Genomic DNA, 12725 nt, shown 5'->3' with positions numbered 1-12725 from the left:
CGTACTCTACGGTTGTGTCCAATTGGTCAAATAGTTTGGTTATCTCCCACGAGGGTCGCGTGAGGGACACGATTGTGTTATCATGAGTCTCTCCTCGTCACTTTGTTTGCTTCGTTTAGGCAAAAATATTATAGTTCCGTCACAATATGTCGTGCAGATTAAAGGCTACGCGAAGGCAGATGCCGGTACGTATTAATGCATATCAACTCTCACATCTTTCATTGAAAATAGTTCCTCCGGAATTGTTTAGATTAGGTTAGACTAAGTTATGAGTTACATACGAACGGCATTTCGTGTTGCCAACCGACAGGTGAAAATATATCACGTGTTTGTCCCACAAAAGCGCGTATTTTAAACGTCGAATACTTTTCTCCTACCTTTCGACTGTTATACTTCGATATATCTACTTGATAATGGAAAACCATAGCTCTGCTTCTTTGATGTCAATTAATTGCGCAAGCAGTTAAAGTAAGTGCCATCTTTGTCCTATCTTCATTTCCTGTTTCAGGTGGTATGTTCGGAAAAGGGAAAAAAAAGCTGAAACTAAGTCAGCCGTTGGAGAGGAAGGTACTTCCAGTTGAAACAGATCCTGAAAAATTGGTAAAATTCGTGTGCGGAAGTAATATAATGAAAGAAGGACAGGACATTGAGATTAAGCCAGATTCTGAATATCCCGACTGGCTTTGGGACATACACATAGGCCCACCTCTTAAACTGGAAGAGCTGGATCCAGATACGAAAAAATACTGGAGGCGGGTGAAGAAAGCAGCCATGAGGAGGACCAATTTGATGGCCAAGTTGAAACCCTTCTAATGCTACCTTCGTAGTTTAGATTATACCGATTTCTTATACAATGTAAAAATAGATACTACATTAAGCTCTGTGAATGTTCGTGTACAGTAATAGTCAAAATAAAGATTCATAACTGACTTGAAACTTGTAAACACTCACTCCCCACTTTACGATTTTCAAGTATTATTTTGTACCAAAGTGAATCATTGACATTAGTACAAGTACACGTATGTGAGTGAAATAGGCCGGTCAAATTCTCAACCTTTTTGATTTCACATACTTTTTGTGATTCTCGTGAAAATATCGTAAATTCTGTTTCTGTATTCAAAGATGCGGCTATTTCTAGCGTTCTGTGCACTCTGTTAACCAATGCCAATGATTTTGAAACAGATTGGAGGACATACGTACATCACATACGTATGCGTACTAAATCTGGCTAAGTTGATGGTTTAATTATACAATGTGTTGAAATGAACACGTGATAATTAATCTGGAACCACAAATCGTACACCTATTTACAATCAGTGGAAAGAAGTGCTTAACCCGATAAACCAAAACGAATTGAATAGAATTGAGTACGTCCAAAAGCGGAATCAAGTCGAATTAAAGCGAATTGGAAAAACGTGTGGCGATTCTTATGAATTTGTTTTTATTTGCTTCAACTCGTGTCAATTCCATTTTTATGGCACTGGATTCGATTTGGGTTACTCAGAATGAAGTAGGAAGGGTACTTAGACCAAGAAGCTCTCCTGAATACTAAAGCAATCGGTTTTCGCTCGTTCAGTAAGCTCAAAATAATTATTAGTTATGATCTTTTCACGCCTGCAGAAGCCACGACGAAAGAACAAATTCTGTAAGCGATTGTGACTGGAACATGATATCGAAGATGTACATACTAGTGCATATACATGTTACCTGCATGCAAGTCGTCGCGATTGCATGGTATGATGATGTGAAGACGTTCTTAGACAGTAGCACGAATGACTACTAAAACAACCCTGCAGTTACAGATTTTTTTGAGCATTTTTCCTCTTACAATAAAATACATGCTGAAAAGGTCTCCGAAACACGTGTATTTTAAATGGGAAAATCCACCTCGTTGTCGGCACGGGTTACAGTTGAGATCGAAAATTTGAAAAAATTAGGCTGATATTTTCGACGATTCTTAGCCGAGGATCAGAAATTTGCGCAGACCTTTTGTGAGGTGATAGACCTTTACAAAAACATTTGTTTAAATCTTCATACTGCAAACGGCCCATGTATCGCTGTCGTGTATTTGTTTGAAAACTAAGTTATTTAATTTCATACGCAGAACGTTCTTACCACTGCTAATTATCAGCATTTTGAACGGTTAATCTTTCTCAAAAAGAAAAAATTCAAATTGTTTGCGGCACGCGGCGGAGCGAAGGGGGGCAAGTGCTATCCGGTAATGTTGGCAATTTGAGGGTGTTTCATGATAAAACATACGTCGGTAAGCGTGTCGTCGGTAACGTTGGGTTTTCTAGCTTCGTCTAATGAGTGGGATGGAAAAGGCTGAGGTATTGATGTCAGTATGTCAGTTCAACGAACATACCGGTATTGCGGCACGCATACTTACTGGCTATTCTCTGAATTGTCGGTAGCTTACCATTCAATTTTACTTACGTGCCAACTCCCGTTAGACTGGCTCTCTGAGGTAGAACATGGCGACTTAATATTTATCTTCATTAATTTTTGTTGCCTTGGGCGGGGGATGTGAAATAAACGAACATTGCTTAGTACAAAAAAAAAAAAAAAAAAACGATATCTTACCTTATTATACAGTACTACGAAGAACTTACTAGAGATAACACATATATTTATATATAGCTTTTGCTAGAAGGTGTGTCACCTGCAGGAATTTGAAGAACCAAGTTTATACTAGAATAAGTTAAATTGTCATATCGCAACAATTTTGAAGATATAGCTATTAGGAGAGCTCATGTATGAGAAATTCGAAATTTGAAATGATACTCTAAATATAAAATCCACTAAAAACGAAAGCATGGAAACTACATTTTTTTTTTGTCAATTACGTATCCATTTTTTTTGTTTGTAGAATACATTGAAAAATTATAGACGAATTAAAAATGGTCATGTTTCGAGAGAATTCGGTTTGACGTTGAATGACTTATTTGTAAATTTTCATACAGTTGTAGTCTGGTTACCAGGTATCGCCCAAAATTGTGCAATCTAAGTTTTCATTTGCACAGATACCGCGCGGCTATTCACAGCATTCTTTACACAGCTGTAGATGATATGAGAACTAATGTCAACGATTGTGAAGTCGATTGCGAGTTCATGCCTCATCTTTCATTATCACCGACTTATCTGAATAATATGATGATGTAATGAAAACGTATGTACTATGAAAAATGAAAGAAATCGCATTCCCGAAAGAGAAATGATTTTATGATCAGAATATGCAAAGGTACCTTATGCCGGAGACATGAAGTATCGGCAACAGTCGATATAGGCTAATACTAATGTAAGATTTCCTGTTATCAGCTGATTCAAGTTGAATTGAAGGCGTAATTGTTCACCCAGAATTCGAATCGTATATTTATGTGCAATAAGAAAAATGAAAGTGCTCAATAAAGTAAAAAGCGTATACTGAACCGGAAACGTTTCTCAAATCTTTGGGCACGTCGCTTCTGGTTGTTCAGTCAGCTGAACGAAATGATTCGTTCTGCGCGTGCAAAAGTCTAATGTTTGTACGGTAATTTCGGTAATTAATAAATCTCTTAACGACCATCCTTTTTTGTGGCTTCCGTTAAAGTATGAAGCGGAATTGGGAGTTATACAAAGTATGCGATCTTTCAGTTGAAAAACTCCGCAATTTTTTGTCAAACATTCGTTCGAATCTCTCAGAGGAATTATTCACGTCAAGGCTTAGCACATGCTGGAACATGAAAATCAATTAATGGAAATGGGTGCTAATTTGGTACCACTATAATTTAGTTGTATAGTTTTATTAATCCATCTATTGTAGACCGGTTATATATCAATATTGCTAAGGAAGGTTGGAACAAAAACTTCAAGTGACATGAAAAAAATGAATATTATTCTTTAGCGAATTTCTAAAGACCCGTATGTTCGTAAATTGCTCCGATTGATTTTGGTTTTCACGGGGGATTATCACTATTTTCTTAACTAAATTCCGTTATTACGACTATTGCCAATGCATTTATTTCAGAAGATGGTACAACTTTTGAACGAATGGATTCCGGTTATTTTTTTCCAAAATGCAAGGCAGTTCGAAGTTCTTCAATACAACGTGGAATAAAGCAATAAAATACAAGCACGATTTTCGGCAGTTCGGTATTTTCTCATTCATTTGTCAATTTTTATTACGATAGTTTCCAAAGAGTACCAAGTTTTCGTGCAAGTATCATTAGTATCCGGATTCTTTTGAAGAAGTTACGAATTTTTCAACATCACAAGTATTTGTTAGTATCAAGTAATTGAGATCTGGTGAAAAAACTTTTTTCCAATCATACGAAAGCAACAATTATAGACAAAAACATGTTCGCCAGCAAGAAAAATCTTTCTACGAAAATACGTTATTCAACTGGAAAAAGTTAAAGTCAGATACTATTGATATGCAGATGTTTATGAGGGAAGTTGAAATTCACTTTCAAAGTGAATACAGCGTTGCGAAAATTGGAAAGAAATCACGATTCAAAGAAGCGTGCAAAAACAATAATTTAGGTAGTGATCCATGCTGTACAATCGCTGCAATATGAAAAACAAAATCGTGTTTTGATGTGGTTATTTCAAACACGTGAGCAATTGTGAATCAAAACACATTCAGACATTGTTTTGCACAACATTGTGTTTATCAATTTTATTTTTCAGAGTATGTTTCATCACTTGCTAGTAGAATATTTCTCTAATTATTCATAGACGGATAACCAATCTTTCTGAGTACAATCATTTTTTTGGTAGGCCAGCGTATTTTTATCGGCAATTCTCACACTCGTATGATTGGTGGAAGATTCTGGCAACAGACATAAGCAGTTACTTGATAAAAGTGAAAATTTGTAACTTCTTCAAATAAGCTTGGTCAGTAATGAAACTTGGATGATATGTTAATACTTTTGGAGGACTACATCAGATAAAGATTGCATAAAAACGCAAAATGAACGAACGACGAAAATTGTGTTTGCAACTCTTCCCTCAATTTTACATTGTGTTAAATAATTTCGACAATTTTGGATCCATCTGCTTAAACTTCGGGACGTTCGTAATTCAGACTTATGATTCTCCGTTATCTGCGTCATTTAAAATGTAGGTACAAAATTGTGTCATGGTGAATTTTGATTTTTCAATGCAATAAATTAATTTTTGCGGTTCCATACGTGAATAATAGGCGTTTGAAATATCGGAACAAAAACTTTATTTCCAAAGCAAGAAATGGTTTTTTCCGCTCGGATGTTTTTCTTCTGTGGACCAGACTGTGTACTTATAATTTATTAAAATGTTGTTTGTATAATTGGGACTGGATTGACTTAAGATTCGCACGTGGTCGGAAGTATATGTAAGCCGTATGAAAATAGCTCTGAAATAAAGATTCGTTGATAAGATCCAGTTGATCAGATATTATATAACATCTATTACACGAGAAAAATGGAAACACTAATCGACGCGTGCATCGAAGTTGCAGAAAATTATTGGAAACCTTGCGACTGGACATTTGAGGCGCAAAGAGCCTGGGAGCCTAGCTTTGAATCTATTTTTTCTACGCCGAAAAAGTTATGCGAGTTAATTTTTAGAATGAGAATGATGCTTGGATTTCTTTTTTTTGTTTTGAATTGTGTTGAATAACTTGGAAATGTGGATCGATCTGCTTCAATTTCGAATCGCCCGGAAGTTCTCTTTAATGTAGATGAAGATACAAAATTGTGTTATTGCAAGTTTTCATTTCTCAACGTATCAAAGTAATTTTTACAGACCAATACTCGAATGACGGATTATTTCGTCAATAGCGATGGCGATGTCGTCGTTTGGAATATTGGAACAAAGGAGGTTCATTAGCGAAACACCAAATGATTTTTTTCAGCAGCTGCTTTTCTCCGTGGAACATACCGTGTATTTATGGCACTGAGTATTTACTCAGATGTTACTTTCATAATTGGGACTAGATTTACTCAAGTTTTACGTGTCGTCGCGAGTAAGGGAACCCGTGGCGGAACCGGGCATTTGATGTTTGAAGCTATTTATGAGATGGTTACTGACATCGAAAAGAATGGAATTTTGCGTAGTCATTAACAGGAACTTTGAATATACCGTCAATGAATAAAAGGGCGTTTGCCCCGTATACTGTTTGTTATTTATTGCAAGAGGCGCAGATATGGTAAATTCCCACTCGACATCTTCGCTGTCCAAACCCGTTCACGAGTTATGGGACTGCCTTTGGCGGCCGAAACCAGAAATCCGGCGTTGATCAGACCTCGAATATACCCTGGCAAAAATTGTTTATCCGCCGAGGCACGAAAGTGTCCCAAAATACGTCGGAAACGACTACGACCAGCGTTTTCTACGCTATTTGGAACACTTTATTAGTTTTTCGTGGAAAATATTCGCCAGAGTAGCCAGGTTAGTTGTGAAAAAAAAAAAAAAAACGGTACGGTTGCAATAATTTGTCGAAATAATGATGTGATAAGATTGTTGAGACCCTGTATATTGATTATATCGATTGTTTGAAATTAATTCGAATAGATACGAAATCTCACTTATCTTAAAACAACGTTCATGTGTTTCTGACGAGCTTGGTGCGTGAATCCAGGAACCGTTCAGAACGGACTTGTAACGTAAGAGTGAAAATTAAAGAATGGATGTTCACATTGCCTAATAACCAACAAATAAGGTTAGTGACAGTTCCGATAGATGGAGGCGTATTAATTAGCAGGTAAGGGGGGTACCCCCACGGGTACCCCGTTCTGCCCCGAGTTCCACTATATAAGTCGAATAGACACCTGAAATCTGTATAAGCTCACCGAAGCACGCAACTTGATGCCTTATTGACGCTGAAGTGAACATCGTCGAATCGGTTACAGGAAGGGTGAGCGCTATATTCAGTTATTAAATACAATTCTGAGTTACTGTGAACCAATTATCAAGTCCGAATTCCATTGCAACCATTAACATTACTTTACAAAATTGCAATCAATGATCTATATTGGTATTTACGTGTATTACAGTTATTTTGACTTCATCATATCGATGGTCTACACGTATAGATATTGCAATTCTTGTGATGAATAATTTTCTTTGTTTCCACGTTCATGCAAACTTGTTTTGTAATTTGGAATAAGCTCGTAATAATAATCCACGTTTCAACATTTTCGTAATCGTGATTCCACTCCTCACAAATTCACATATTTTTATGTACCCGCAAAGCTTATGGATATTATTTAAGATTGCTTAAGCGAAGTTTTTGTATCCACAGATGCGGGTGTTCGTCACATTTTGTACGCTATGGCTGAGCTGCCTTGCCTTGGCCGATGCCAGCGATTGTAAGTCCATGCCTCGAAATGCATAATCTTTGATCCGAATGAACTAATTTTTTTCGTATATTTTTTAAAAATTCAAAGAACGAGTAATTTTTATTAAAATTTAGTAGCTGCAATCAATTACACATAAATTCTTAGATTTTACAAGCGTGAAAAGTTAGTTGATGATGAATTTTTTATCACAGTTAACAAAGTAGTTGGTTACTTGGGAAGCTGGTCAAACGCTCGGCCCGGTGTAGGAGCATTCGAGATATCGGATATAGACCCAACAATGTTCACCCACTTAATGTACGCGTTCGTTGGCATCACTCCGGATGGCGACGTCCAGGTGTTGGACGAGTACAGAGACCTCTCCACAGACGGAGGATTGGGTGGGTTCGCAGAATTCAACGCCCTTCGGGATCAGAACTCCGAATTGAAAACCCTAGTGTCAATTGGTGGATGGAGCCAGGGATCCACGAATTTTTCCACCGTGGTTAGCAACTCCACACTGCGATCAACGTTCGTAAAGAACGCACTCGAATTCGTGCTCAAGTACAATTTTAGCGGTATCGACGTCGACTGGGAGTATCCGGCCCAACGTGGCGGTGCCGACACGGATGTCGAGAACTTCGTTCTTCTCCTGGAAGAACTTCGCGATACTTTCGACGACGAGGATTTACTCTTGACCGTGGCAGTAGGAGCTTCCCAATCAACCGTGGACTTGTCGTACGATGTTTCAGGAATTTTAGCTGCAGTTGACATGATCACTCTAATGGAATACGACTTCCATGGGTCCTGGGATACCTACACAGGCCATAACACACCTCTCTATGCCGGGACATGGGAAACAGCGGCAGCCCAGAAAACTCTCAACATCGTGAGTATAAGTTATACTGTACAACATTCAAGTATACGGAATTTGTAACTCCGTTAATACAGTGGACACGTTCGAGGAGTTTGATGTACCAATTATTTCTTGTGACCTCAGAACGCGTCAGTGAATTATTGGCTGGAACAGGGAGCATCGGCTGAAAAGCTTCTCCTTGGCACTGCGTTTTATGGAAAAACGTTTACTCTTACGAACTCCTCCGAAACGACGCCTGGATCACCGGTTACCGGTGTTGGTAACGCGGGTTCGTACACTCAGGAAAGCGGAGTGTTATCTTACTACGAGATTCTCGAGAAGTTGTCGGAAGGAAACTGGACTACCGTTTATGACGACGAGCAACAGGTGCCGTACGCCTACTCAGGTGACCAGTGGGTCACCTACGATAATCCCAGGTAAATAATGCGCCCACAAGTATCCGAGGCTGTATTGCGCCGAGAACCGAGTATACGAAACAATTCAATGGTGGTATGAAATTTGTTTTTTTGTCGATTGGATTTCAGAGAATAGGATGACTCTGAGACGAATCGTGCCGTTCGGCACAAATCGGGCCCATTTCTCGTTACTATTGAATCGCTGGCATTACCTAAATAATGAATCCTACTCCGTAGTCGTGAACGCGATTGTTATATCGCTCTATAAATGACTGGAATGAGAATAAATTACTCATTGTCAGTGCCAGGTGATTTGTAAATCGAAATTGTAATGAATCGGTAAAACAATTATATTGCGTAATAATGAGGTGTAGGCAAGGCAGCAAGATTGAGATGCTCTTTTCAACCCTACCGAAACAGGCCCTGATTAGGAGATTAATGACGCGAATGAAACCAACTTAATGTGTAATAAATTATGCCCCTGCAGCAGTCTGGATGTGAAAGCTGCCTTCGCAAAGGGGTTGGGATTAGGAGGTTTCTCGATTTGGGCAATCGACTTGGATGACTTTGGCGGCCTTTACGGGGAAAAGTACCCTCTGTTGAAGACCCTGAATGCAAGAATCAATGACTCTAGCACCAGTAGCTAGGTCGACTAGGTGGGTTCGATGCTACAGCACTTCAACCAGCTCCAGCGACTCTGGCGTCTTTAGTGCCAGGTGATCCAGCAATTTCAACAATAGCTCCAGCAGTAGCTCAAGCTAGAACAGTTGTGGACTTCAGATATTATAATGACATGTACTATTTCAACAACAGTATGCAATTATACGTACATATATATCAGGAAGAAGCATGCTTGAACCGTGAAGCGTTAAATTCATTCGATAACCTATTCGTATCCAATTGCCGCTTGGAGAAACAACGTCTGCTACTAACAGACTGTAGTTGTAGGTTTTTGCCTCCTAGGGACTAATACGCAATGTTTGTCATGTCGCAATATCTGTCATTTTTACGAACAAAATTTTTTCTCGTGATTTTGGTGAATATCGCGTTCAATAATTTATGTCCGATCAAATGCCGTAGTCAAAACGCTGCTCAGGCTGAAAACAAATTAAAATTGACAATTTCGAACTCAAGAGCTTTTATGTATAAAAAATAAATAAAAAATTTAAAACGAGTCATCCGAACTTGGTACCGGCGTAAGATCAAGTTTGCTCGAAGAGTAACCCGGTCGGTTTACCGAATAACCAGACAAACAGACTAGATTATTTAAACAGGTTGTTGTAGGGCGTTATGCTGCTACTTCCAAACGAGGCCCTAGTAATGACCCGCAAAAAATATTCTCCTGTATTATACCTGAGTATCAAATACTGCGAGTGGATGTTGACGTGTGACGCACATCTTAAATGTCGTTATACCATTTGTCGTCAACTTTGCACGTTTTTACCGCCTCGGTCACTCCTAATCAGGCAGGTATACCTCGATAACACGTGTAAAGGATGAATGGGTGTGGTGACGCTATGTCGTTTGTCATCGTTCGAAATCAACTGATTGTAAGTTAGTCGAAGAAAGTGACTGATCGATCATCCATCAGAGTTGTGCCGTGCATTGATATTGATTATTGATAACCAGTCAGCGTATACGCGCCTTATTGCGAACTCAGTGCGAATCTGTGCATGTCGCCACACTGAAATATCAGGCCACTCAAGCTCGAATATTATCGTCTCAGAGTTGAATTGATTTCAGCGATAGACATCGTAAACCCGTATCGCACTCGCAATACGCACTTCGAAACACACGATATTTATAACCGTGTGTTGCAACAGATTCACTCGAGATCTTTCATTCAATATTAATACTCACAGATTTGAAAAAGGCAAATTATGTTAAAAGGCAGCGTTGATATGACATTCCAACAAAAGTTTACATTCTCAACTCCAATTTCTCGTGAAATAATTGTTGTAGAAAAATGAAATTTTCAATAATTCGGAAAACCCTTACGTACCTCGATGGGAAACCTTGTTTCCAAGTAACTGTAAAGGGGAATTCAATCAAATTCATTCGAGATATGGTACAAAGCAACAGTATGTCACTCTTTTATTTGCTTGAGATGTTTGAAATTTTTGAGACTGCGAAATCTGAATCGAGCATAATTTTGCGGAAGGGAAAAATTCGAACAGGTCACTTTACATGGATCGCAAAATCTACCTGTTTATAAGTGCAGCGATATCTGCGACTGAGCTCCACTCGTATCCCAAACAGCAGGCATTTTCAATACGTTTTACGATTAGTAAAACTTTTCTGCAAGAAAACGTTGTAACCAAAAGCATTGAAAGTTGAATTTAGAGACCACTTAGTCGTAAAATATATCGTTTATCGTTGACAGGATGAACTATTTGCATACACTGGTACACATAAATCAGCGGACGTTATTTTTAAGAATAATTAGTCGTAATCAGATTCACACCTAAAATCAACCACTGAATATAATGTAAACCTTTTCACTCACTTTAGAAGCTCTAAAATTGGGGGAAAAAATAAATGATCGGAAACTCTGTAGTTGTAAAAATATGCGTTAACAAACAATATTCGATAACCTGCACAGCTGTAGTAGTTGCCGCTTTGAAAGCTGGTCAGTTTACCGTTTCGGAAATGGAATAATCGAAATATCGGAAGTAGATCCGAAACTGTGCACTCGCATGATGTAGACATTCGTTAACATCATCCCGGAAGGCGGTCTTCGGGTGCTGAAAAAAAACGAACGATTATCTGTAGTTGTCTATACAGGGAAAAGAATTTATAGGTATAAAGATATGAACTTTGGGGGATTTACTGGACTGCAAGCTCGACTTGTAGATGAACGAAACTCAATCCATGTAATTAAAGAGTGCTGATTTTACACCACTTCAAGTTATCTGTGTTTTTATTAATAAATATAATATAACTTTTGTAGTGATTGACTATTTGACTGTTTTAATTGCGGTACCTTTTTTCATTAAACATTGAAACCTTTTCCCATAATTCTTTGAAACGTAATTATAAATATGTATACGTCGAAGCCAATGGAGATTCGTTCGTCCCATCGTTCGTGACACCGTCCATCTTATTTGCGGAATCAACGAATCCACAGTTTCCGGGATCAAGACCGATCTGTCTGGAGGCTCGGCTTCGACTGCCGTTTCTCTCAAACGCGTTTATTATCGATCACAAATGATACAGCGTAACGTCAAAGAAGCAGTCACAGCTTTTACTCCGACATGTATAAGGGCAGTCTGCTTTATTATAAACTTACAATTCTTTATTATAAGATGCTTCGTCATAGATATATTAAATTGGCACGCTGAAATAACAAATCCACAGTTCATTCTAACCGAGTTTTCTGATTTAGATACATGTGTTATTATTTATCTTATTGTTAGACTTTATCATACTATAAACGGTTCGCATGCAGGAACGCGCGAAATTCTGTCGATAAGTAATCTGCTTTGTTTCGACTTTCACGCAAACTCGTTTTGTTATTGAAAATAACGCAGGCAGTAATCTACGCTCCAGCATTTTAATAATCATAATCATCATTCCACTCATTGTCAGCATATAGCTCTATAAAGCGCAGAGTGATTGCCAGATGAACATGGAACCGCTTGTTGAGTTTTGTTCAACTTGGTTCTAAATTGATGTTAAAAGATGAATTTATGTCACGGGTTGGTTCATATTATTAGAAAAAAAAAAAAAAAAACACTTCCAAATATTTTTTTTTAATGATTGGAACATAATTTTTGTATTTGGGTTCGGATAAATAAAAATATCCTTGTATCCCAAAGCATTCAAAAAGCAATTGACAACTCATATCCTTCATGACCATCAGGTACGATTGCCTCTTCGAGAAATTACGTCTTTTAGTGAATCTAATTCTTAAACTTCCTAGGAAAGACTAGAGACATAGATTTCCAGTGAATACGATGCTATCATCACTGAATCTGTTCGAAAAAGTCGATAAGCCGTTTGTTAGTTTCTCAGATTAATCGATAACGAAGACAGGAATTTTATTATCGGCATCGCATATTCAATCACCCTGAAATAGTATTACATTATTAATAGTTGCGTCGTTAAAAAATACCAATTGAATATCCATATCTGTACAGGGTATTTCTATTGCGATTG

General features: G+C 38.1%; 2 protein-coding genes and 1 long non-coding RNA gene across 3 annotated transcripts; 2 read left to right on the top strand and 1 right to left on the bottom strand.

Moving 5' to 3' along the window:
• The first annotated feature begins 26 nt into the window (after window positions 1–26).
• On the top strand, window positions 27–929 carry mRpL54 (mitochondrial ribosomal protein L54). The gene is made up of 2 exons (XM_046636982.2): window positions 27–185; window positions 509–929. The coding sequence occupies exons 1-2, from the start codon at window positions 83–85 to the stop codon at window positions 811–813; spliced, it is 408 nt and encodes a 135-aa protein (XP_046492938.1). The 5' UTR covers window positions 27–82; the 3' UTR covers window positions 814–929.
• Window positions 930–6777: 5848 nt separating this feature from the next.
• On the top strand, window positions 6778–9378 carry LOC124223441 (acidic mammalian chitinase-like). Its single transcript, XM_046635855.2, has 5 exons — window positions 6778–6874; window positions 7262–7328; window positions 7511–8184; window positions 8296–8588; window positions 9055–9378. Exons 2-5 carry the CDS (start codon window positions 7262–7264, stop codon window positions 9212–9214), a joined length of 1194 nt encoding a protein of 397 aa, XP_046491811.1. The 5' UTR covers window positions 6778–6874; the 3' UTR covers window positions 9215–9378.
• Window positions 7802–12146, bottom strand: LOC124224842 (uncharacterized). Its single transcript, XR_006884933.2, has 2 exons — window positions 11551–12146; window positions 7802–11311 (listed from the first exon to the last, which is right to left on the bottom strand). It is a non-coding gene; the product is annotated as an uncharacterized lncRNA (long non-coding RNA).
• Between the last annotated feature and the right edge of the window lie 579 nt (window positions 12147–12725).

This window comes from Neodiprion pinetum, chromosome 1 (assembly GCF_021155775.2).
Source record: "Neodiprion pinetum isolate iyNeoPine1 chromosome 1, iyNeoPine1.2, whole genome shotgun sequence".
Classification (NCBI taxonomy): Eukaryota; Metazoa; Arthropoda; class Insecta; order Hymenoptera; family Diprionidae; genus Neodiprion; species Neodiprion pinetum.
Note: the sequence above shows the minus strand (reverse complement) of the source record. Positions and strands in the feature narration are given on the sequence as shown.

Bases quoted from the DNA above. Each gene is read 5' to 3' on its own strand.
- LOC124223441 (XM_046635855.2), top strand. From the start codon at position 7,262: ATGCGGGTGTTCGTCACATTTTGTACGCTATGGCTGAGCTGCCTTGCC. The intron at 7,329-7,510 runs GTAAGTCCATGC...TTTTTATCACAG, and splicing joins CTTGGCCGATGCCAGCGATT to TTAACAAAGTAGTTGGTTAC. The intron at 8,185-8,295 runs GTGAGTATAAGT...TTGTGACCTCAG, and splicing joins CCCAGAAAACTCTCAACATC to AACGCGTCAGTGAATTATTG.
- mRpL54 (XM_046636982.2), top strand. From the start codon at position 83: ATGAGTCTCTCCTCGTCACTTTGTTTGCTTCGTTTAGGCAAAAATATT. The intron at 186-508 runs GTACGTATTAAT...TTCCTGTTTCAG, and splicing joins CTACGCGAAGGCAGATGCCG to GTGGTATGTTCGGAAAAGGG.